At 40.7% G+C, this 26,744-nt stretch overlaps 1 protein-coding gene and 1 long non-coding RNA gene across 5 annotated transcripts in view; one reads left to right on the forward strand and one right to left on the reverse strand.

Annotated features, from left to right (window-relative positions):
• Positions 1-13,915, reverse strand: part of LOC112826850 (uncharacterized) — a 33,178-nt gene extending 19,263 nt beyond the window's left edge. Inside the window, exon 1 of the long non-coding RNA XR_003209064.2 lies at positions 13,728-13,915. This is a non-coding gene — a long non-coding RNA (uncharacterized lncRNA). The remainder of the gene's footprint in view (positions 1-13,727) is intronic.
• Positions 1-26,744, forward strand: part of SACS (sacsin molecular chaperone) — an 83,461-nt gene that overhangs the window by 22,822 nt on the left and 33,895 nt on the right. For 2 of the 4 annotated variants that reach the window (XM_073894780.1, XM_073894781.1), the window contains exons 1-5: positions 14,114-14,221; positions 14,408-14,558; positions 18,974-19,061; positions 19,981-20,066; positions 26,037-26,148. In XM_073894780.1, coding sequence (XP_073750881.1) covers positions 14,163-14,221; positions 14,408-14,558; positions 18,974-19,061; positions 19,981-20,066; positions 26,037-26,148 — 496 coding nt within the window. In that variant the 5' untranslated portion in view covers positions 14,114-14,162. Of the gene's footprint in view, positions 1-14,089; positions 14,292-14,407; positions 14,559-18,973; positions 19,062-19,980; positions 20,067-26,036; positions 26,149-26,744 lie in introns of those variants that run through there. The other 2 variants (XM_073894783.1, XM_073894782.1) reach the window with 2 other exon arrangements.

Raw genomic sequence — 26,744 nt, forward strand, 5'->3', positions numbered from 1 at the left:
CCCAAACAAGAGAAAAAGGGTGAAGGAAGAGACTGGGGGTGAGAAAAAAGGAGTAGGGAGGCCGCCATCTTGGAATTCCTTCTGGCTGCTGTTCCCATGAGGTGATGCACCCCCAAGGCAGGAACTGTGCTCCTTTATCCCGGTACCAGTGCCCAGGGCATACTGGTGCTCCACATCGTTTTATATGAATAAACAAGCAGCTGCCAGGTCAGTGACTGCCCCATTTCACCTGACAGTAACGTGACAGTCAGTCCAGTTATACAGGTGAGCTCAGAACAGTGACAATCCCCCCAGCTGACAGGTGTGAGTATTGGTGGGGTTACACCTTCATTCAGTACCACCCAAGGGGCAGAGGATGGAGAAGGGCAGAAGGTGAAGAAGAACAACTCAGGAAAATAAAGGACAAATAGAAGGAAAATGAACTGACTGGAAGAATAACAGTAGCCAGGAGAAGCAGAAAAAAGGAAGAAATATATTATGGTATTTGTTGCTCCTACTATTTCCATTTCTATGTTCAATTTATTCAGTTTTTTGATGGGATAGGTTTATGAGTTTCCTACTATTGTGTCTAGGCCTGAAACGCCATTCAAACTTTCCATTTATAAGCAAGCAGCAAATTTATTTTAATGTACATACTGCCTCAGCCAGCTCACTCTGTCTCCATGTTTTCTATAAAATATTCCAAGAGAGGATGTTTAATCAAAGGTCACCATAAATGGAAGAGCTGGAAGAGCGATTCAGAAGTCAGAGGAATTCACATGTGGTTTTAGTATTCCTTGAAATGGCTAATACAGCTCAAGATGTGTCACCTTTATAATATCCAGGGGGCTGAGTCATTTTTTTTCCCTTTCTAATGCAAAGTTCCCTTGGATTAGTCAATAGATATATGTAAGCATGACTACACTCAAGGCCTCTACTGGTTAATTTTGCTTTGGCAAAGCTGTGTTTGAATAATCTAGGATTTTTGGCAACCAAACAACTAGCTCTTATTAAAATTAACAATAGATTCAAAAGCATTATGTAAAGTCCGTGCAGGCCTATTTTCTCATAATTTTTACGGCACTTTAGGGAATTCATAGTACCCTCGTTGGAAGTAGAAAACGCAGGAATGTTAATTCAGAAACATGACATTATTTCCCAAAGCACGTTCAATATAACTAAAAATAAAAGTTAAGCAATTGTGTCTACATTAGCACAAAGAGCAGGGAAGTTTTGTCATTTGTCTGACTTACTGGTTATTAAATGTGGCCTGTTGGATAAATTCTGCCTGAGCCACCTGCATTTCTGGTTGAAGACCTCATTTTCCCTTAAAGAGTTTACTCTGCCTAAGGCTTTGAAGGTGGAGCTCAGGATCCTGGTGTAGTGTCCTGCTGTCAGTGTACTCAGGGAGGAGACACAGATGGGATGAGTGATCAAGGGGGTGGAAACCGAGCCGTGGTGTCTTGTAAAGCATCAGGCTTCCTGAAGAAGATTGAATCTGAAGGTGTGGTGGACACTGAAGAAGGAAAGAGACTAGATGCAAAGGCCAAGTGACCGGGCTCAGCGGGTTAATTTGAGGAGTGTGCAAGGGTAGGTGGGAGGTGGGGAAAGTAAACTGGGGTCAGTGAGAGATCAGGGTGAAAAGTAGGACTTAGATGTTCTGATAAGAAGCTTGCATTTTGTCTTATTTAAGTATTTGGGACAAAGCTGTCAGTTCTGACCATTCTGGAAAATGACTGAGAATCTCTTAAGAAGATAGTGAAATAAACCACCTGATTCACCAAAAAAGTCAAGGTAGTCACATTAAAAATGTTTGTGCCCACAATAGCCAAACTGTGGAAAGAGCCAAGATGTCCATCGACAGATGAATGGATAAAGAAGAAGTGGTATATATACACAATGGAATATTATGCAGCCATCAAAAGGAATGAGATCTTGCCATTTGCAACGACATGGATGGAACTGGAGGGTGTTATGTTGAGTGAAACAAGTCAATCAGAGAAAGACATGTATCATATGACCTCACTGATATGAGGAATTCTTAATCTCAGGAAACAAACTGAGGGTTGCTGGAGTGGTGGGGGGTGGGAGGGATGGGGTGGCTGGGTGATAGACATTGGGGAGGGTATGTGCTATGGTGAGCGCTGTGACTTGTGCAAGACTGATGAATCACAGATCTGTACTTCTGAAACAAATAATGCTATATGTGTTAAGGGAAAAAAAAAATGTCTGTGCCCAGAGGGAATCTACACATGGTGGTATGGTGATATATTCACCTCAACTATGATGATATTATTATTTTTCTTTTTAAGATGTAATTCACATGCCATACTGTTCACCATTTTAAAGGATCCAGTTCAGTGGCTTTTAAGGATGTTCACCAGTATGTCACTGTTCTAGAACATTTTCGCCATCCCCCAGAAAAGCCCATTAGCAGTTACTCCTCACTGTCCCCTTTCCCTAGCCCCTGGCAACCAGCAGCCTACTCTCTGTCTGTATGGATTTGCCTACTCCGGACATTTCATACAAATGGAAGCCCATCATGTGTGGTCTTGAGTGCTTGACTCATTTCACTTAGGATACTGTTTTCAAGGCTTGGGAAGTTTTCAGCACAAGATGGAGAGATGTGGTACTGGGAAGGGGCCTGTGGGGGATGCAAACCAGTGGTGGAGGGGTCATTCTGTCTGAGGCTGTTATGGTCTATGTTGCAGTATTGGGGAGCAAAAGAGAGTGATTTAGTGATACACCCACTGCGGGGGCGGGGGTGGTTAACAAGCCCGGGAGCTTTGGGACTTCCTACCTCAGGCAGGACATGGCACAGGGGCAAGAGAAGGACATGTCTGCAGATGGGAAGGGCCTTGGGGGCCACCTAGGAGGATCTGGGGAGGGCACAGCACTCATGATGCAATTCTAGCAGAGTCTGTGGCAACAACACTCAAGTCTCTTGTGCAGAGGTGCATCTCTTAGGAACATCTCTTAGCAAGAGTCATCTGAATGTAGTTTTTTTTTTAAAGATTTTATTTATTTATTTGAGAGAGAGAGTGAGAGAGCATGAGTGGGGGGAGGGGCAGAGGGAGAGCAGACTCCCTGCTGAGCGGGGAGCCCAGCATGGGGCTCCATCCCAGGACCCTGGGATCATGACCTAGGCTAAAGGCAGATGCTTAACTGACCGAGCTACCCAGGCACCCCCAGAATGTAGTCCTTAATTTTAAACTCCAGACACAGGTTTTCTGAATGTTTCAGCTGTGAGTTCTCACCAAGATTTAAGAATCTTCATCAAGGAAGTAAAACGTGACCGTGACCTTTTTCTCCCAATATGCTGGTGGTTGCTTGCCCTGGGAAGGAAACCAAAGTGGCAGGACCTGTCCTGCTAAATGACCTGTGGGTTGGGGTCAGCTCACACCTCCAGTCCCTGGAGCACAGCGGAGAGCCACTGGCCAGAGGGCTGGAGCCAGGGGACAACCAACGGGCACAATCAGAGCCACACCACAGATGTGGCTGCAGTGAGCCTGGCAGTGCTGGAGCCTTGGGGTCAGAGGCTGGAAACCAAGATTGGAACAAGTTGGGAGGGGTATGGAGGAACAGATAACCCAGGCATCAGCCTGGGGTCCAGGGTGCCAGCAGAGGGAGCATCCATCCATTCACGTATTTGACAGTATTTACTGAGTGCCTGTGGCATGCCAGACCCCATCCCATGCTGGGAAGAGAGCAGTGAATTCAACAGATAATGGCTTTGCTCTCATGGAGTGGAAAGCATGGTCGATTGAGGTAGATATTGTACAAGTAAGAAACCGAATACGTATCAGATGGTCATAGGTGCTTTAGAGAGGGATTACGTAACTTAAGGGGGAGGGCACTGGGAGTGTTGCTATTTTGTACAGGTTGGTTGGGGAGGCCTCCTGAGATAGATGACATTTGAGTGCACACATAAAGGAGGTGAGGGAATAAGAAATGCCATCTGGATGAAGATCATGCCAAACAGGGGTAATAGCAAGCACAAAGACCCTGGGGCAGGGAGTGTGGTTTGGTGTTCAGGACTGAAGGGTGCCAAGTGTGGCTGTGGTGGAATGAGCCAGAGGTAGTTGAGGCAGGGACTGGGGGACAATGATCGAGGAGGATATGAGCTCTGGGACAAGGTGGGGGGGGCTTGACCACTACTGCCTTATATGCTAAAGACCCTGACTTTTCTTTTGAGTGACATGGATTTTGAGTGACAGGAATTTGCATCTTCAGCCCACCGTTTTATCTTGATTTGGCCCCTGTTTTCTGTAGCTGTGTTTCCCCAAGTCCCTGGCTGCCCTCTGCGGTGCTCTTGCATGTTTGTGCAAGGACACTGGGTCACCGCTTCATTTCCAGGGCAGTCACATACTGAACTCAGAATTGTCAAAACAGGATTTGTATGTGAGTAGTTGGTTCTAGAAAAGCCTAGAAGAGGGGAGAGGAGATGGGGATGGTACTGCCACAGCAGTAGGGGGTCAAGGCGAGGTAGAGGAGGAAGTGGGGGGAGGCCGTAAGAAGCATAAAGAGAAAGCTGGTGGAATGGCAACAAGCCTGACTTAGGAAAAGCACTTACTAAGGTCAGTCTGACAGAATCTGGAGGGGGCTTATCAAACATAGCAAGGTTGATGACTCAGGAGTAAGGAAGAGAAGGCCAAAGGGAAGAAGGCTCTAGAGATAAGCATAGAGACACGTGGCTTTCTGCTAGCTGCAGTGAAAGTGTTATTAATGACACCATCTAATATCCTGTCCTGCCCTGATGTCATGGGTCTGGGTGCTACCGGCTACCCCTCTTCCCCGATTGATGTGCATATCCCGCCATAATTGCACAGGGCCTTTTAGGATGTGCAGGAAATGAGTGGGAATGTGGAAGTTTCCTCATTTAACTTGTGCAGAATGTCTCTGGGCACAGACAGCTGAAAATCCTGCTTTCACTGTTGATAATATAGTTCATTATCATTTAGATGCATAAAGACTCATAGTATGCTAAAAGAACGGTGACAGTTGCCTTCTACATGCCCAAACATACACAGTCATTGTTGTACACACACAACCTAGTGCACACATCAGTGGCTTGTAGGAATATAAACAAAAATGGAGTGCTTCCCTTGAAAGCAATAGTATTCACTGAATGAATTGAAAACCAATATTAAAATATTCATCAGTTGGAAGAATACCTCAATTAACCAGGTAGTTTAATTGACTTTATTTTTTCAGATTTTTATTTAAATTCTAGTTAGTTAACACACAGTGCAATATTGGTTTTATGAGTAGAATTCAGTGATTCAACACTTACAACACCCAGGTGCTCATCATAACAAGTGCCCTCCTTAATACCCATCCCCCATCTAGCCCATTCCCTGCCCACCTCCCTCCATCAACTCTGTTTGTCCTCCATCCTTAAGAGTTTCTTATGGTTTGTTTCTCTTTCTCCTATTTTTCTTTTTCCCCTTCCCATATGTTCAACTGTTTTCTTTCTTAAATTCCACATATGAGTGAAATCATATGGTATTTGTCTTTCTCTGACTCATTTTGCTTAGCATAATATATACTCTAGCTCCATCCACGTGGTTGCACATGTCAAGATTTCATTCTTTTTGATGGCTGAGTAATAGTCTATTGTATGCATATACCACATCTTCTTTATCCATTCATCAGTCCATGGACATTTGGTCTCTCTCCATAGTTTGATTATTGTTGATAATGCTGCTATAAACGTTGGGGTGCATGTACCCCTTCAAATCTGTATTTTTGTATCCTTTGGGTAACTACCTAGTAGTGCTATTGCTGGATCATAGGGAAGTTCTATTTTTAACATTTTTGAGAAACCTCCATGCTGTTTTCCAGAGTGGCTGCACCAGTTTGCATTCCCACCAACAGCGTAAGAGAGTTCCCCTTTCTCTGCATCCTCGCCAACATCTGTTGTTTCCTGTGTTTTTAATTTTAGCCATTCTGACTGGTGTGAGGTGGTATCTCATTGTGGTTTTGATTTGGATTTCCCTGATGCCGAGTGATGTTGAGCATGTTTTCATGCGTCTGTTGGCCATTTGGATGTCTTCTTGGGAAAAATGTCTATTCATGCCTTCTGCCCATTTCTTAACTGGATTATTTGTTTTTTGGGTGTTGAGTTTGATAAGTTCTATATATTTTGGATACTAACCCTTTATCAGGTATGTCATTTGCAAATGTCTTCTCCCATTCTGTAGGCTGTTTAGTTTTGTCCATAGCTTCCTTTACTGTGCAGAAGCTTTTTATCTTGATCAAGTCCCAATAGTTCATGTTTACTTTTGTTTCCCTTGCCTCTGGTGATGTGTCTAGTAAGAAGTTGCTATAGCTGAGGTCAGAGAAGTTGCTGCCTATGTTATCTTCTAGGATTCTGATGGTTTCCTGTCTCACTTTTAGGTTTTTCATCCATTTCGAATTTCCTTTTGTATATGGTGTAAGAAAATAGTCCAGTTTCATTCTTCTGCATGTTGCTGTCCAGTTTTCCCAGCACCATTTTTGAAGAGAATGCCTTTTTTCCATTGGATATTCTTTCCTGCTTTGTTGAAGATTAGTTGACCATAAAGATGAAGGTCAATTTCTGGGTTTTCTATTCTGTTCCATTGACCTATGTGTCTGTTTTTGTGCTGGTACCATACTGTCTTCTTGATCACTACAGCTTTACAATATAACTTGGAGTTCAGAATCATGATGTCCCCCTCTTTGCTTTTGTTTTTCAGGATTGCTTTGGCTATTTGGGGCTTTTTAGGATTGTTTGTTCTAGTTCTGTGAAAAATGCTGGTGATAGGGATTGCATTAAATGTACAGATTGCTTTTGGTAGTATAGATATTTTTAAGAAAGATTTTACTTATTTTTCTTAGAGAGAGTGAGAGAGCAAGAGAAAATGAGAGAGCAAGCACAAGCAAGGGAGCAGAGAGAGAGGGACAAGCAGACTCTGTGCTGAGCACAGAGCCCCATGCAGGACCCTGAGCCAAAAATCAAGAGCTGGTTGCTTAACTGATGAGCTACCCAGGCGCCCCTGGGTAGTATAGACATTTTAACAATATTTGTTCTTCCAATCCATGAGCATGGAATTTTTTCCCATTTCTTTGTGTCCACTTCAATTTTTTTCATAGGTGTTCTATGGTTTTCAGAGTACCTCTTTTACCTCTTCGGTTAGGTTTATTCCTAGGTACTTATGGTTTCTGGTGCAATTGTAAATGGGATTCCTTCCTTGATTTCTTTGTCTCCTGCTGCATTATTGGTGTATAGAAATGCAACAGATTTCCGTAAATTGATATTTTATATCCTGTGACTTTGCTGAATTCATGTATTAGTTTTAGCAATTTTTTTTTTTTTTTTGGTGGAGTCTTTAGGATTTTCTACATACCATGTTGTCTGTAAATAGTGAAAGTTTGACTTCTTCCTTGCCACTTTGGATGCCTTTTATTTCTTTGTGTTGTCTGATTGCTGAGCCTAAGACTTCCAGTACTATGTTAAATAGTCATGGTGGGAGGGACCATCCCTGTCTTCTTCCTGACTGTAGGGGAAAAGCTCTCAGTTTTTCCCCATCGAGCATGATATTAGCTGTGGGTCCTTGGTATATGGCCTTTATGATATTGAGGTATGTTCCATCTATCCCTACTTTGTTGAGGGTTTTTATCAAGAATGGCTGCTGTATTTTGTCAAATGCTTTTTCTGCCTCTATTAAGAGGACTATATGGTGCCTGTCCTCTCTTTTATTAATGTGGTTGAGATACTCTATTTAGAAATGTGTGGTGGGTAGAATGCATATGATTCTGATGAGTACTTTCTTAAATTTAAATACTTTAAGCAGAGTTATGGTAATAAGGTGAGGTGAGTTAAGGAGAATGAACTAGAATAGCAATTTTTTTTTTTTATGGAAGAGAAATCATATCCTTACAGTTTGCCTTTGTGTAAGGGTTGTTTTCTCGATCACCAACATCACCCCAAAGCTTTCTTCAGTATGCTTTCTCACTTTGCCTATTTGGTTCCATTCTCAGGTGACATCAAGATGAATAGCACCCCAGCCCATGTCATGTTCCATTCCTTGCCCACCATGGTTCATCACAGGACTTACTTCTGTTTTGCATATTATTTATCTGTGTATTTATTTATTTTCTGCCTCCCCATTATGAAAGTGTGAGCCTCATAGGAGCTGGGTGTTGTTTTGTTTAACTGGTATAATTCTGGTATACTGTGGTGTCTGAACTTTGAATTAATGAATACATAATTATATATATCTCACATATATATAACTTTATTTACATGCTCTTCATATTTTTTCTTCTCTTGGACTTTATGAGAACACAATTTGAATCATTCTGATGACTAATGTGTATCTAAGGTAAGAAAGTGCTAAAATAAAATGCTTTCTACCTCAGTTTTGACAGTGATGTTGTATATCAAAGTGTTTGGGGACAGACCCTCCCTCATATACACAGTTACAAAGAGCCTCAGAGCACATTCTGTGACTGAGACCCCTGCTTAGCCAGAGGACAGAGAGGGAAGGTTGGTAGAGGTTTTTTTGGAGAGAGATGTTGCCACATGGACAGGATTAGAGGGATTTACCTGCTTTACACTAAGCCTGATGAACCACACAGGAAACTTGGAACTGGAGTTGAGGCCAATTCAGGCCTGGGGCCCAAGCACTCTGAAGCAGTAGGAGGGAGGTGGCTGTATTGATATTGGTATTGCCCAAGCTTGCTGGGCAAGGGGTATGAGAGAAGTTTCCATAGAACACACCTGAACTAAGTGGAAGAGCAACAGGTTGGGGCTGATTGAGGTAGGGCCAGAGCAACCAGAAATGGGAGGTGATATGGAGCTCCTTAAGGTTGTGGAAGGAGTCATGAGTGATCACTCAGTATAGAAATGCTTTTGCCTCTCTGCTGAGGTCTTCAGTGACAGGACTTTTCAAAGACTGCCACAGGAGAAATGCTGAGCTTAATCACCTGCCGGACTCACAGGGCTCAAAGCCCCCCAGCCAAGGAACAACCCATCCTCCTGCCTTTCCTGTGTCCACAGCTTTGGCCTGGGTGCGGTTAAATCACAACTACTATTTGGGGGAACAGGGAGAGAAGAGAGACTGCCCACTTCTCCCTCCTGGAAAGCAGGCAGCATCCAACTACAGGACTTAGTGTTGGGTGGTGATGGCAACATCAAGGAGACACCGACCTTTATTTAGCGATTTTGCCTGAAACTTATTCTGTTAGAGAATTGAAACTATATTTTGTAACTTAAAGTGAACTCAGGACCATGATTATGTAAAAATGAGCAGAAAAATCATAGGATTTACCCAAATCCCATCCCCAGGCAAAGAAAGATTACTTGCATGAACTATTTCCCCCTACTATCCTTTTAAAAAATATATCTTGATATGTCACTAATCAGGCTTTAAAAAACTAACTAGTTACGTTGTTTTCTAATAATCCTGTAGACACTTTAAAAATAAATTTGCCATGTATATTAGAGCATTGTTGTAGATAGTGTCATAAGCTGATCGGACAGTCACTCAAAAAGCCCTGTTTTCTTGCTAGAACCTTCTATTATGGAGGCTTGGTTTTCCCTGCCTTCCTTGCAGCTCGGGCTGGCCAATGAGCGAGGAATAGAAGTCTGCTGGGAAAATTCTTGTTTTTCTGCTAAAGCAGGTAGAACTGTTTTCTTCCCTTCCCCCCCTTCCTCCTACATTGAATACAGATATATTAGAGCTGTACAAGCCATTTTCGGACAAGGTGAGAGAGTCCCAAAACATCACTGGGAAGTAGTTCTTGACATTGTCAAAGAATGGCATTCCTCCAGACTTCCTGATGTGTGAGAAAAACAAACCCTTATCAGTTTAGCTACTGCTAGTCAGGTAATCAGTTACTTGTAGCCCAAAGCATTTTGAACAGACCCCAAAACAAAACAAAACCTCGTTGACTGATGTTAGGAGTGGATGAAGATGCCATTGACCTATATGCAGTCATTCATTCAACTCTCAAACATCTTAGCAACATTTATTGAATATTACTCTGTCCTTGGCCCTTCAGGTACAAAGAGGAATGCAAAGGTGCTCCCATTGCAATGAATAAAAATTAGTAATAGCCAATAAAATATGATATGTGCTATAATTCCAACAGTGAATATACAATGTACACAGTAGATTGAAAGAATCAGCCCAGAAGACTCAGATAAAGCCGGGACAAGTGGTCATTCTTGGATAAAGACCTAGGGATATATCTGATGGAAAGTGATGGGAAGGCAAGTGCAAGTAGGTGAGGACAATGCAGGCAGGGTACAATGGGGGGAGCGAGGCAATGTGAAGTGATTGTATTCTGTGAATATTCTAGTTTCATAGTAATAGTGCCTGGGCTCTGGAGTTGGACTACAGAGCCTGGCTTTCCTACTGGGTCTCCCACTGATAGCTCTGGAGCTACAAGTAAAATGTTTAGTTTCATTTTCTTTATCTGAAAATGAAGGTTTTATGTACTTTGTGGGTTGGGCAGATCCAATGACTTAAATCACAGAAGGATTTTAGTAGGTGTCTGGCACATTATAAGTATTCACTAAGGGTTTATTATTATTATACATATTATTATAAGCTGGTCATGGAGACAGACAGTGGGGTGGCCTCAGAAGAATCTGAGAAGGTTGACCAGGGCTTGGCTGTGATGGGCCTTATACGTCATGCAGAATAACTTGAACTTGACCCTACAGTCGTCAGGAAACTCTTGCAGATTCTGCAGCACAGAGGTCAACAAGGGCTAACTAGTTGTCAAACCCTACCGGCAATTTACCTATGTGATACTTGGCACTGCTGATTCTTTCCTTGAAGGTTTTTACTTAATCTCACAGATACCATTTTTTTCTTGGTTTTGTTCCTATTCTAAGTCTTGTCTCCTTCCAAATCATCCTCAGTCCTGCCACCTGAGGAATCTTTATAGTGTAATTATGATCACCTAACTGGATTAAAATCTGAAAGTGGCTCCCATGTAGCTCCAGCGGTAGCATGAAGGAGACTTCATGACCATATTCCCACAAACTGCTATTGGATCATATTTCCTGTACCTCAACATGAATCCTACTCTCTGACCCTGTCATATGGAGCTACTTGTAATTCCTCAGCTTTATTGCTATTTTTTTGACTCCATGATCTTGTAGGTGCTATTTGCTCTCCCTGAGAGATTTTTTCCTTTTTCTGTTTGGCTTATGATTTTTACTCAATTTTTAGGACTTCAGTGTTCTAAAGCATGCCCACAATATCCTCATCTTTTTATTTTCAAGCTAAACAGCCTTGTGCTGACTCATTAAACAAAGGAGTAATGATTTGTCTCTCTTTTGTCTTTACATAACTGGCGAACATTCTCTAGAAGGGACTAATTTATTGTTTCCCTCTGATCAAAGATATGCTATTAGGCACATTCCATTTCATAAAATCATGAAGCGTTATTTCAGGAGAAATTAACTCTCAGCCTTGTGCTACACTTCGAAACTGCAGTCCAAACAGTGAGAATGAACTGGAATAAAGGAAGCCCAATTACTATGTAAGAATTTTTACATTGGATTGGACTGGTGTTTTGGTTGTTACCCTGGATAGAGTTTTCAATTACTAAGATGAGTCATTTGAGGGACTGAATGGGACTGGATAGTTTTTATGATCTAGGAATGATGGGAAAGCTAGGGCCCAAGCCATACTGGTTCTGTCATCCAGGGAAAGGGAAAGAAAGCACCAGGGCAAAGTAAAACAGGACTCCTGAGAAGGAATAACATTGTTTTCTGCTTTTATCCTGCTGAGTCTGGCCTGTGCGATAAAATAATTTTATTTTACTCATCTCTACAACTGAAATAGGCTCAAAGGGTGGTCCCATGACTCCCTGTTTTTTACGAAGTCTGGACTCATTCATTCTAAAAGAAGAGACTAAAGTTTTGGCTTCTTGCTCTTCTGCATTTTACAATATGCTCCCACAGAATGAGTTAGGGCTCAGCTACACATTTATTAGAATACATCATTTTTGCAAATTTCTTTCTCATCTTAAATAGTGGTGAAAGTTCAGGAACAAAGATATTTATTGGTCTGTACACTTTTGAAAAAATTAAAATACCCTTGTAAGTATCAGTAGGGTTGAATAGCCTAAGACATTTCTTCTCAATGGAAAATTAGGCAGTTATTAGAAATTCAATTTATACAGTGATAATAATGTTGAAAAACACTATGTACCCATAGTAATCATATAAAAACCCCTTAAATTAATGGTAATGGATAAAAATGTTTTTGTATTGGGGTGTTAGAATTATGTGTAATGTTTGAGCTTCTATCTACTTTTCTGTATTTTCCAGATATTTTTTCATTCCTTTATTTCTCCCTTTCTTTCGGCCCCACTTCCTTTATTGAATTCCTTCCTTTCTTGCTTCCTTCCTTCCCTCCCTCAGTCCTTCCTTCCCTCATATTTATTGAACATCTGTTCTGTGTTAGGACCTCGTTCAGGCTCTGGGAAGCCATCAGCAAATAAGAGAAGACATCAATTTCAGCTTTGCTTTTGTCAGCAGGTTGGAGAATGGGTTGGGGAGGAGAGAAGTTAGAGGAGGGGCAACAAGTGGGAGGTGATGGTACCAAATCCAGGTCAAAGATGCACATGGACTGCAACAGTTGCTCTAGCCCCCTTTCCTCTCATATAACCTCTTTCTGGATAACTTCATTCTCCTGTTTCATTCAGGCCTTTTCTCAAATGTCAGTTCTTAGAAAGGAATCCTAGGACCATCTTAGCTCTTTTCCTCTCTTACCTTGTCCTGCCCCAACTCCCTTCCCCCACTTTTAAATAGTACTTATCCCTACTTGGCTGACATCATAGGATGTATATATTATTTGTCTATTTGTTTATTGTTGTCTTCCTTCCCTAGAACGCAAGCATGAGATGAGGACTTTGTTTTCACTGTCATTTAGAAATGTGTCCTTTCAGTCTTGTCTGACTGAAAAAGTAAATATTAGTTCATTAACGTTTTCTGGCCTAATCTTATACTGAGTTAGTGTTCTCTAATTGATTGTGCTTGCTTGTTCCAACTATGGAAAGAGCTGCATGATTTACAGACTTTCCCTTTTAAATATGGTTATGGAAAGGGATGGAATAGCTGTCTGGGTACTCTATTATTGATAACGAGTTCTGAGTAATAGTTTTTGTGCAAGAGGGGGAGAAGTGATAATTGAAAAACAGTAATTAACATCATTTTTGGTGCCAACGCTAAAATTTAATTCTATTCCAGGTATTTAAGCAAGAAGCACCCAAGTTTACTTGTTCAGGACATAGCCTTTGAATTGTCTTAATAGATGTTGCCCCTCCCCCCCCTTTTCGATGTATCTCATCTATACCTATGAGAAATAAGCCAGAGGAAAAGACTGATATTTTCTGAAGCTTCATTCAGCTACGTGCACTTTCAAATTCCAAGGCAACGTTAGTTACTTTTGGGTGATTCCATCAACTTTAAGACTCTGGTCTCTGATTTCAAGGAGCTTGCAGCTGTGATGGGAAAACACTTAGGCTACCAACAATAAAAGGTAATGTTGCCAAAATAAGTTACATATATTTTAACATGTCATAGGATATGTTCATGTATATCATCATCTATTACTTTCTTATTGGCACTCCTTCCTCTAGCAAACTGAACCACTGATCCTACTTTTGTGCCTTAGAAAGAAACGGGAAACCGTGAAAGACACTTGGTTCTGCAATCACCACGTTTCCCGCTGTGCCTAAGAGGCCACCATAAATCTTACTTGGAGATGCTTCCAGAGGTTGAAAGTCTTTAGAGGCGAAGGAGACGTAGGCCCTAGGAACGTCTAGTTCTGCATTTCTCGGTACTGTTGAACTCCACCAGGGAAAATACACGTCTTCCCTCAATGTGTGTTCCGCATATACAATACAATTAAGTGTCTCAGGTTCCCGGGCCCGGGGTGTGGTCGCACGCGCGCGGCGCGGGGCGGGGCCTGCAGGCTGGGCGGGGCGCCCACGCCGCTAACGGTCCCGGCGGGCGGGCGCGCGCGTGCCCGCGGGCGGCGCCTCCAGGGGCCCTGCCGGCCGGGAGCGCGCCGCCGTTGCCGGCGCTCGCCCCGCCCCCGCCGCCGCGGCTTCCTCTCGCAGTTCCAGCTCGGCTCGTGCCGCTGCTCCCGGGGCTGCTGCTGAGCCCGGCCGGGGCGGCGCCCGCCTGCGCCATGAGGGTCCCGCGCTCCGGGCCCGCGCCGGGCCTCTCTGTGCGGCGGCGGCGGCGGCCGTGAGTAGGCGCGACGCGCTGGGGCGGACGCGGGCCGGCGCTTGGCGAGGACGCTCGCGATGGGGGACAGGTAAACCCTGCCGGGGCCGGGCCGAGCCCAGGGCCGCGAGGCTCCCCGCCCCCGGGACCCCGGGCTGGAGGGCCCCCACGTGGCCCCTGCTGAAGGTCCTTTTGCCTTTTGCACAGGTGGCTCCGGGTGACCGTCCTCCCCGGCTGCGTGGGCTGCAGGACCGTGGCCGTTCAGGCGTCCTGGACCGTGCGCGACATCAAGGAGCGCATCTTGGCCGAGACGGGCTTCCCGGTGTCGGAGCAGCGGCTGTGGCTCGGCGACAGGGAGGTATGGCCCGTCGATCCCTTCTCTTTAGTAGGACGCTGGGCCCGCCTCTGTGCTCGGGGTTGTAGCGCATTCACTAGCTATCAGTAGGCTCGCTGAGAGTGAAACTGAACCGGTTTTATTCTTACGTCCTGGAAGGTAGATGCTCAGTTAATGGTCACCCTGGAAATAATGCTTTGTAAGTAACATGAACAAAATCACACGGGTATGTTATCATCAAATTTTATTTGATTTACCATTTCAACATTTGTGTCACCCTGCCCCCTGCCCGCCCTTTTGTCTGAATCTTCACTTCCTGAAATTAAGATAGTTTTTCGGTGGGCATTGTAGTCAGAGGGTTTTTGTTGTGGGTTACTTGTTTTGAAGTGACTTAACCATTACTCACGTTTTTCCCAATTGTGTTGGACATTAAGCTGGAATAATTTTCACCTTTAATGTCTTAGAATTTTCCCCTCAGTTTTGAATAATAGAAATTTAGGGCTGAAAGTATCTTCAGACTATGTTATAGAGGCTGTTATTTTGAGGAATACATTCTCATTAAAACTTTTGAGCTGCAAATGAATGAGATCAAAACTTTGGAAGATAGCAGTATTTCATATTGTCATATATATCCCTTAAGGTGAGTGAAAAAACTAAATTTTCTCAAAGGAGGAGTTAAATTTTTACTGAGAAATAACTTATTCTTTGATCCTAAAAATTTATTCACTTTTTATGAGATAAAAGATCATTTCCAGGATTTAAAAGAGGTAAAAATGTTAAACAAATATATAAGGAATACTGAGCCATACAGAATAACATTTCAAGTGTTGGATTTGTACCCAATACAAACACTGGTGAAGTACTTGATACCTGTGATTTTTAATCCCTCAGTGTAATCTTGACCTGTGTACCTGGGTCCATACCATGGTCTCTTGACCACTTAGACACAGATTTCCAGTTGAACTGCTCTTACGTTCCTCCACAACTCAGCCCTCCTTACCAGCTCCCTGAAGTGTTTGGTGGCATGCAGACAGTGGCTTGATTGAGGACATTGGACAGAATTGAGGAGCAAAGCTTGTCATTCTTACCTCTTTTTCTGGGCCCATCTCTGTCTCTTCCTTCCTGTGTATACTCTTCTGGTTCTATACCCCCTTCTTTGGTTACTCCTCTGGGTCTGCTTTGTCATTTTGTCCCTTACATGTGGTCCTACCAAGAGGCTCAGTTGTGGCCCAGTCTTGCCATTAGAAGTGTTTTTGGAGGTATCTGTGCAAAGCATTGATAGTGGGAGGTGAGTGTGGCTGTGGGGCATAGAGTGTTTCAGATTGAGTGGATGGGTGGGTGGGGGTCTGGTTAGGAAACTTGTGCTGTCCTGAGCTAGGGAGGTTCTAGACTATGTCTGTAGAGGTGAAACTGAAAGGAAAGGATGTACAGGAGACTTTGTAAAAGTAGAATTTTGGCAGTTTGGTACCAAATGGGTGTGCATGTGTCTATGCTTCCGTGCATGTGTGCAGTGTAATGGGGTAGATGTAGAATAAGATGGAAGGTCTTGCCAAGGATATTCACAAGCCTTGAGTCAGACCTAGAAATAATGGAATTCTGAATATGTCAGGGTAGGCAGGAAACAAAAGCTGTTGAGGACTCCTTGTCACTCGGTGGTTTTGGTTGGTACTGAGCATAGTAAGCAGTAGACACTCACCCTGTCCTCCTTCTTTCTGGGTCTGCCATCCTCTTTCTCGTTACCTCTCTTGTTTCCCTGGCCTGGAAATGGAATTTTTAAGTTCTTCACTTTACCTCCTGTCTCATGAAGAGACTGAAGCTATTCATTATAGCTGTGCATCTTCCTGATCCTTTTTCCTCTTGTACCAAATGTGGTCGAGCCTCAAATCAGGAGGTTTGAATTATTACTTAACTTTCCTGTCTCTTAATTGATCAAAAAATGTCCTTTTTGTCAACTCTTGAATCTCAGAACCTCTTTGTGTCCTTGACCACTGAACAAAGGAAGAAGTGCTGGGAGAGCCAACGGTAATTAATATTGTATTGTTTGTGTAGTAATTTGGAAAGAGTTACTGTTTCATAGTAAATGAAAATGAGCATCTCTGAGGTTTTTGAGGGAGGTTGAGGCTGGCATGGACAGAGATCCAGATGTTCAAATCATTTTACAATCACTCTGTTTTAAAATATATGTATAAAGACTGAAATGGGCAACTTTTAAGATTTCATTGCTTCTGGAGATGAATAGGACTAGTGTCACTTTGCTCGGTTGGAGTGATTTTGGGTCTAGGAAGAAGAGAGGCCCAAGCAAAATCCCTTAATCTTGGCAGACTCAGGAGGAGAAAGCTGATAGCACTGCTGAGGTCAGTTATCTGTGCTGCTTGATTTCTCTTTGGGAGAATCACTTGCCTGTAGATAGGTCACTGATTACAGTCCACCAAAAGCCTTCACAGTCAGACTCACATAGCCGGTTACATCTGTTTTTACTAACATGATTCTACTCTGTGTCTTCTTCCTTTTCAAGTCTTCTTTAAGACCTGCTGACTTCTTCCTGCATTAAAAGTTTCCTTCCTTCCTCCCGTCTGCCTTTCTTTCTTCAGATGTACCTTAGCTATTACTAAAATTGGACCAGTAATCCTTGGCTTATGCATGGCTCTCTTTCAGTAATTAATCAGTTAGTTAATTAACTAACAATGGAATGAACAACCAAGATGACATCCTCCAACTGAAGAACGGGAGCACTGTTGATAGTTTATATTTACCTCTGCTTCTCCTCCCCAGCCCGTGTTCCTCTCTTTTTTCCTTTACCCCTTCGTGTTTATTATTTTGTTGCCTGTTTTTGTAGTTGTTTTAATAGTTTTATCATGTGTGTGTATGTATGTATGTATATAATGTACACCTGTGTACGTATATATCTATATATGTGTATGTGGATGTCTATAAACATATGACCTGAATGATAGACTGTTTACTTTTAGTTGTTTATGAATTTTATAAGAAGCTTGTTATTCCATATGTGGTAACCTGGAATTAGCTTTTTTCACTCAGTATTATGTTATGAATATTCACTCTTAAGTTATGTGCAGTTTAGTTAATCCATTTTTCTTTGCTATATGATACTCCACTGTATTAATATGTCATGGAATTGGGTTGTTTCTGAACTTTGTGTGGTTTACAACACAAAATAATTACTGTTTTTAATCCATATCTTCTGTGCAGGGAGTTTTTTCAGGCTTGCTTTAAGATTCAGTGGGAATATGTATATGAAAGTGCTTTATAAGCTGGGAACTGTCCCAGTGTGCTCAGATATGTATTTTAGAAATGGGGACTAGAATGATGATACACAGAAAGTAAGGAGACCAGAAAAGTGATTATTATAAAAATCCAAGAAATATTGGGAGTCTGAGCAATTGGAAATGGGAGAACAAGTTAGGTCTGAGAGAAATTGAGGATGGACTTGCTGGAACCTGGAGGGTAACTGGATATGTAGTTTGCAGAGAGAGAGAACTTCTTCCCACGTTTCCCTTTAAAGTGAATAGGTAGAAGGTACCACTGTTAATTGAGATACAAAGTAAAAATGAGTAATAAGGGTTTGGAAGGAAATCCAGTGAGGTCACTTTTGACAGGTTGAGCTTTAGGAACCTTGAAAGATATCAGTGTGGGATGGGTGCTAGACAGTTGGAAATACTGAATTTTTGATATGGTAAATTACGTCATTCACACCCTGTTGAGGAGTGTAAGTTACGAAGGTGATTCTTCACGTGAGCTTTTGAGTAATGTTTTGCAGACCCAATGGGTCTGTGGGAGGTCATTCCATAGTAGCACTTGAGTGGACTGCTGGGGAGAAGGTTGATCTGGCTTTGGCTTCTGAGCAGTACACTTTGGAAATGTGAAAAGAATGATTTTGTTTATTTTAATGATTCTGATTAATCATAAAAAATTTAAGTTATTTTATTTTTTTATTTTTTTAAAAATAATTTTATTTATTTGAGAGAGAGAGTGAGAGAGAGAGAGAGCACAAGCAGGGTGAAGGGCAGAGAGAGAAGCAGACACCACACTGAGCGGGGAGCCTGATGGTGGGGCTCGATCCCTGAACTCCGGGATCATGACCTGAGCCGAAGGCAGACGCTTAACCAACTGAGCCACCCAGGGGCCTCAAAAAATTTAAGTTATTTTAAAGCAGATCTTTATTTGTAATTATTTAAGGATAAATCCTTTAGTTAAGTTTAAGTTAAAATCCTTTAGGTTAAAAAAATCCTTTTAGTTAAATAAAATTGTTGACTAAATTTCTGTTTTTTGAAATATTCACTTCTCCAGAGCAACTTATTTCCTGATGAGAACAGTTAACAAGCATTATTTCTTAAGTGAAAAAAAAAATTGAGGTAGTTTCGAATGTACAGTTTTAGGAACAATATTGCTTTTCATACATTTTCTTTTGTTTTTTTCAGTTACCTGACTGGATCAAGATTGGAGATCTGACTTTCAAAAATTGTCATCTTTTTGTAAACCTTCAATCAAAAGGCTTGAAAGGGGGAGGTATTACGTTGACTTTACCAGGAGTATATGCCATTTTTAGTTGCATAAAGATTATGTTTTAAAAGTAAAATAAAACTGTATTCCGTGGGATGGGATGAAGGGGTATCCAGGCTGGAGGAAAGCAAGGGCGGATGGAGCTAGTGAATCATAAGAATGTGTGGGGTATCATGCCCTATGCAGCAGAGTCCTGCTGGGTGGGGCTTGGTCCTGGTGGGCACTGTGCCAAAATGATGTCGATAAGTTTGTAGTTGTGATTTCATTGTTTTAAGCACAGAGTTCTTTTTTAATGATATACAGATTTTTTTTTTCCCTATGCATCTGGGAAGTTAACTTTTCTTTCCCCATCCTCTGTATACTTGCCTGTTATAACAACCTCTCTGAAGGCAACTGGGTCAGTCAGTTCTAAGAATCTCTCGGTTAGGAAATGCCTAAGGCTATTTGAACCAGACAGCCACTGGGACATTGACTGTGCCGATCTCAGAATAATCCGAACATCGGTTGAGTTTGAGATTATTAACACTGTCATATTGACACCACTGTCTCTGGCTTATTTAGTGGCAAAGTACCTACAAAATGATGCCATTTATTTCATTTGCTTTGGAAAATGGCAACAATTCCTGCCCTCACCCCCCATGCTTTTTATTTTTGAATTAATAATCTTTTGTGATATATAGTCTGTTTTTGAGCATTTTTTAAAACCTGAATTTTGTAGTTCAATTAAAAGTCTTGAGATTCGATAAATTGAGTCTGCTTTGCTTTCTACTGAGTCTGATTTAGTTTTTTGTACCTGAGTGCTGCAGCAAAATGTATGAAGTCATAACTTGTATAATTTTACTATGTCCTGGAACCAGATAACCCATTGGTAACAGTCATGGGATTTTTTTTCTAAATCGTATTTTAAATGTGTTCTGTATTTTAGGTCGATTTGGTCAGACAACTCCACCACTTGTTGACTTTCTCAAGGACATTTTAAGAAGATATCCAGAAGGAGGGCAGATTCTTAAGGTAGGTCATGTGTTGTGTACATGTGTGAATTTACTTTGATAAAAATGGAGATGGAGTAAAATGATTTGGAAATCCTAGTAGCATATAACTTTGTAAAAATTTTGTCTAGATTTAAATAGCAGTATTTCTTTCCTTCTGTGCCTGCAGTGCATATGCTGGATGGGATGGGTTGGAAATGCAGCCATTGTAAATACATGAGGTTTCAGAGGCAGAGGAACTCATTAGGTTGTTGTGTGCTGTGATCAAGCACAGTGTTGCTCTAAGAACACTCTTTTTGTCATTTTATGTAAGTATATAATGTAATTTTATAAATGTTATGTGAAATATCTTGCAGAGCCTTTATAAACCAGGCAGTTGACCAGACGAACAAAATAAGGCAAAACCCATATTCAGGGGCCATGAACACATTTGACCCTTGGACTTAGAGGTTTGCCTTTTAGGAGAATTGATTTCATAGGATAATGATTTTAGTTATTTGTTTCTATTTACAGTGTATTCTTTTAGTTTGAATACACTCATTGAAAACCAAAAGAACCTCAAAACCTGAACAACCATAGAAGAAAGCAATAGTAAAAGATACAGCAAAAATTATATTTTGTGTTTAAGCCTAATGAGGAAACTCCTTAATTAACTGTAAGAGTAGATCAACTATCATGCATTTTTCTTCTCGTTAATTTATTTAGTGTTTATTGCCTTTAACATCTTGGCCCTCATTTTATTTTCTAGTTTGATTACTAAGTTTTTAGAGAGTAGGATTAGGTATATTTAATTGAATTTAAGTAGTCATACTCAGATAGGTGCTGATTAGGGGGATTGTTCCATCAGTGATTTTATTTTTAAATTTTTTTGTTTGTTTTTATTTTTTATTTTTATTTTTTTGGTTTCAGGAATAGAATTTACTGATTCATCCCTTATATATAACATCCAGTGCTCATCATAACAAGTGCTCGCTTAATACCCACCACCCATTTAGCCCATACGCTTACCCACATCCCTCCATCAGCCCTGTTTATTCTCTATCATTAAGGGTCTCTTATGGTTTGTTTCCTTTTTTTCCCTTCCAACACATTGATCTGTTTTGTTTCCTAAATTTCACATATGAGTGAAATCATATGGTATTTGTCTTTCTCTGCCTGACTCATTTTGCTTAGCATAATACAGTCTGGCTCCATGCATGTTGTTGCAAATGGCAAGATTTCATTCTTTTTGATGGCTGAGTAATATTCCATTGTATGAATATACCACATTTTCTTTATCCATTCATCAGTTGATGGACACTTGGGCTCTTTTAATAGTTTGACTGTTGTTGATAATGCTGCTATAAATATCGGAGTGCATGTATCCCTTCAAATCTCTACTTACGGATCCTTTGGGTAAATACCTAGTAGTGCTATTGCTGGATTGTAGGATAGTTCAATTTTTAACTTTTTTAAGGAACCTCCATACTGTTTTCCAGAGTAGCTGCACCAGTTTGCATTCCCACCAACAGTGTAGGAGGGTTTCCCTTTCTCATCCTGCGAACATCTGTTGTTTCCTGTGTTTTTAATTTTAGCCATTCTGACTGGTGTGAGGTGGTATATCTTTGTGGTTTTGATTTGGATTTCCCTGATGATAAGTGATATGGAGCATGTTTTCATGTGTCTGTTAGCCATCTGGATGTCTTGGGAAAATGTCTACTCCTGCCTTCTGCTGATTTCTTAACTGGATTATTTGTTTTTTGGGTGTTGAGTTTGGTAAGTTCTTTATAGATTTTGTATACTAACCCTTTATCAGGTATGTCATTTGCAAATATCTTCTCCCATTCCACAGGCTGCCTTTTAGTTTTGTTCACTGTTTCCTTTGTTGTGCAGCTTTTTATCTTGTTGAAGTCCCAGTAGTTCATTTTTGCTTTTGTTTCCCTTTCCTCCAGCAACGTGTCTAGTAAGAAATTGCTACCGCTGAGATCAAAGAGGTTGCTGCCTGTGTTCTCTGCTAGGATTCTGATGGTTTCCTGTCTCACTTTTAGGCCTTTCATCCATTTTGAATTTATTTTTGGGTATGGTGTAAGAAAGTGGTCCAGTTTCATTCTTCTGCGTGTTGCTGTCTGGTTTTCCCAACACCATTTGTTGAAGAGACTGTGTTTTTCCATTGGATATTCTTTCCTGCTTTGTCAAAGATTACTTGACCGTATATCTGTGGGTCCGTTTCTGGGTTTCCTGTTATGTTCCATTGATCTCTGTGTCTGTTCTTGTGCCAATATCATACTGTCTTGATGATGACAGTTTTGTAATGGAGCTTGAAGTTCGGAATTGTGATGTTTCCAGCTTTGGTTTTCTTTTTCAACATTATTTTGGTTATTTGCGGTCTTTTCTGGTTCCATAAAAAAATGGTGATGGTGGGGTGCCTGGATGACTCAGTTGAGCATCTTACTCTTGGTTTTGGCTCAGGTCATGATCTCAGGTTTGTGAGGTTAAGCCTTGTGTTGGGCTCCGAGCTCAATGGGGAGTCTGCTTGTGTTTCTCTCCCTCTCCCAACTCACGTGTGTGCACACACTCTCATTCTAAAATAAATAAACCTTAAAAAAATGCTGGTGATATTTTGATAGGGATTGCATTAAATGTGTAGATTGCTTTGGGTAGTATTGACATTTTAATAATGTTTGTTCTTCCAACCCATGAGCATGGAATTTTTTCCCATTTCTTTGTGTCCACTTCAGTTTCTTCCGTAAGTGTTCCATAGTTTTCAGAGTACAGATCTTTTACCTCTTTGGTTAAGTTTATTCCTAGGTATCTTACGGTTTTTGGTGCAATTATAAATGGAATTGATTCCTTGATTTCTTTTTCTGCTGCTTCATTATTGGTGTATAGAAATGCGATAGACTTCCTTACATTGATTTTATATCCTGTGACTTTGCTGAGTTCATGTATTCTAGCAATTTTTTTTGGCGGAGTCTTCTGGGTTTTCTACATAGAGTATCCTGTTGTCTGTAAATAGTGAAAGTTTGACTTCTTCCTTGCCAGTTTGGAAGAAACTTTGTGTTGTCTGATTGCTGAGCCTAAGACTTCCAGTACTATGTTAAATAGTCATGGTGAGAGGGACCATCCCTGTCTTCTTCCTGACTGTAGGGGAAAAGCTCTCAGTTTTTCCCCATCGAGCATGATATTAGCTGTGGGTCCTTGGTATATGGCCTTTATGATATTGAGGTATGTTCCATCTATCCCTACTTTGTTGAGGGTTTTTATCAAGAATGGCTGCTGTATTTTGTCAAATGCTTTTTCTGCCTCTATTAAGAGGATTATATGGTGCTTGTCCTCTCTTTTATTAATGTGGTGTGTCACGTGGTTTGATTTGTGGATATTGAACCACCCCTGCAGCCCAGGAGTAAATCCCACTTGATCGTGGTGAATAATTCTTTTAATGTACTGTTGGATCCTATTAGCTAGTGTCTCGTTGAAAATTTTTGTATCCGTGTTCATCAGGGATATTGGCCTGTAATTCTTTTTTTTAATGGGGTCTTTGTCTGATTTTAATCAAAGTAAAGCTGGCCTCAGAGTTTGGAAGTTTTCCTTCCATTTCTATATTTTGGAACAGCTTGAAAATAATAGGTATTAATTCTTCTTTGAATGTCTGGTAGAATTCCCCTGGGAAGTCATCTGGCCCTGGACTTTTGTTTTTTGGGAGATTTTTGATTACTGATTCAATTTCTTTGCTGGTTATGGTTCTGTACAAATTTTCTGTTTCTTCCTGTTTCAGTTTTGGTAGTTTGTATGTTTCTAGGAATATGTCCATTTCTTCTAGATTACTGAGTTTGTTGGCATATACTTTTTTATAATATTCTCATAATTGTATTTCTGTGGTGTTGGTTCTGATATCTCCTCTTTCATTTGTGATTTTAGGTCCTTTCTCTTTTCTTTTTGATAAGTCTGGCTAGGGGTTTATTAATTTTATTAATTCTTTCAAAGAACAGCCCTTAGTTTCATTGGTCTGTTCATTTTTTTGTTTGTTTGTTTCTATATCATTTATTTCTGCTCAATCTTTATTACTTCCCTTCTTCTGCTGGCTTTAGGCTTTCTTTGCTGTTTTTTTCTACCTCCGTAAGGTGTAAGGTTAGGTTTTGTGAGACTTTTGTTGCTTCTTGAGGTAGTCCTATATTGCAATTTACTTCCCTTTTAGGATTGCCTTTGCTATATCCCAAAGGTTCTGGACTATTGTGTTTTCATTTTCATTTGCTTTTGTGTATTTTTTAATTTCTTTTTTAATTTCCTGGGTAACCCATTCATTCTTTTGTGGGGTATTCTTTAATCTCCATTTTTTTGTGGTCTTTCCAAATTTTTTCTTGTTGACTTTAAGTTTCATAGCATTGTGATCTGAAAATATGCATGGTATCATCTCAGTCTTTTTCTACTAGTTGCGGCCTGATTTGTGACCCAGTATGTGATCTGTTCTGGAGAAAGTTCCATGTGCATTCGAAGAGAATGTGTGTTCTGCTGCTGGATGAAATGTTCTGAATATATCTGTTAAGTTCATCGGGTCCAGTGTGTCATTCAAAGCCATTGTTTCCTTGTTGATTTTCTGTATAGATGATCTGTCCATTGATGTAAGTGGGGTGTTAAAGTCCCCTTACTGTTATTGTATTATTATCAATGATTTCCTTTATGTTTGTTATTAATTGATTTATATGTTTGGGTGCTTCCAAGTTGAGGGCATAAATATTTACAGTTGTTAGATCTTCTTGATGCATAGACCCCTTATTATGATATAATGCCCTTCTTCATCTCTTGTTACAGTCTTTGGTTTAAAATCTCTTTTGTCTGATATAAGTATGTCTACTCTGGCTTTCTTTTGGTGGCCATTAACATGATAGATGCTTGTCCACACCCTCACTTTCAGTCTGTAGGTGTCTTTAGATCTAAAAGGAGTCTCTTGTAGGTTTTGCTGTTGGCATTGCCAGAGGATCAGTATAAGCTCTCCTTACTTCTTGTCTGTCCTCACTGCTCCCTCCCCTCATTTAGGGTGAATAATACAGGGTAATTATTGTGTTTTAAAGATCCATCCATTTAAAATATAACCACTTGATTTGGTTTGGTCTAAGTCAGAGCTTCTCCGGGCAGTTGTCTGTCATCTGTTGACTTTGCTTTAGACAAGGTCCACAATAAACAAGAGATAATATCTCGAGTTCAAGTTTGATGATTATGGTGTTGGCTTTAAGAGTTGGACTCTGAAATTATTTCAGAGCCTGATGCTCCCTTCAAATGGACGAGAGCCCAGCCTGTTTTTGGTAGGCATGCCAAAGTGATTGGGGTTGTTGAGACTGAGGATTTTTTTGTGGCTACCGATGGGTATAAATCTTGTAGTTTGCTCTTTGCTATCTACATTGCAGAGGTGTGACCACCCATCCACCAAACAAGTAACACTACTACTTTCTTTGTGAGAAAGGAATGAATCAGTCCAGACTGTGAAGAAGCTTTCAGCTTTAGTGCAGGGGAAAGACAGGTTCATAACCCATCTTCTCAAGAATGCAGAATACTAATCAGTATGTACATACATTTTTCCGAAGAGAAAGTAAGTTTGATAAGGAAGTGATAAAAGTCTGTATTTGGTAACTACTTTGAGAAGAAGGTATCTGTCCCAGAAACAGAACAATCCGTGCTATTTTCAGAAATGGAGTACTTTCTTTTGAATGAAGGCTTTGGGTAGATTGTGAATAAGAGAGTTACAGTTTCAGGATTTGTATTGGGGGTGAGGAGATAGCAAGTTAAAAATCGCATTTTAGGTGCATAATTGGAGAAGGACTCACAAGCTCTCAACTGTCCTCTCAGTGCTTGTGACAATTACTTGCAGTCATAGCCCCACCAGATTTAAAAGTAATGATGCCAGTTGTGGGCTTCTGTTACTTAAATGTAATTACTTTTTAAATGTTAATAGGTAAATGGGCAGATGGGCAGATTACTGTATTACTAAATATTATTTTTTGGTGTATTTCTTGATTAGGAATTAATTCAGAATGCAGAAGATGCGGGGGCCACAGAAGTTAAATTTTTATATGATGAAACTCAGTATGGAACGGAGACTCTTTGGTCAAAAGATATGGCACAATATCAGGGTAAGAATCAAGAATGAGGAACAAGGTTCGTTTAATGTGTTAATAGGTAATTTTTAGTGTTTTACAATACTCTGATGAACGGTCTAATTACCATGCATACTGCATTTCTTTCCATACTTAATTCCACTTTTTCAGATGTTTTTCTCTGCTTTTGATGGACAGGAGTCTGCTAAGTCAGTATTTTTAGAGAACAAAGAGTAAAAATGTTGAAACTTAAAGTAACAATGTAAACACATAAGCCTCTTATTTTATTCAGTGAACTTGTGAGTTATATTATTAGCAAGACAGAAGGACACCCTTTCCACATATGTAACACTTCTCTGCATTTAGAAAGAAGTATTGTTAATCTACTTTTAGGGTACCCTTGATGTGTTTTAATGTGGGTTGGGAAGAAAAATTGAAGGAGACAAGGGAATAAGGACAATGAATGGAAAGACAGTGAGAGAACTGTAACCAATCAACTCCTGATACCTCTGCCCTACTCTTTGATGTGCTGTATTCAAAAGAATGTTCATAACTTTCAGTGCAACTTAAAAGTCAGTAGGATAATATATATGATACATACGACTACATATGATTATATATAATAGAATGAT

The sequence above is a fragment of the Callorhinus ursinus genome, unplaced genomic scaffold (genome assembly GCF_003265705.2).
Source record: "Callorhinus ursinus isolate GAN/ISIS: 27379988/994484 unplaced genomic scaffold, GSC_fseal_2.0 scaffold7, whole genome shotgun sequence".
Classification (NCBI taxonomy): domain Eukaryota; kingdom Metazoa; phylum Chordata; class Mammalia; order Carnivora; family Otariidae; genus Callorhinus; species Callorhinus ursinus.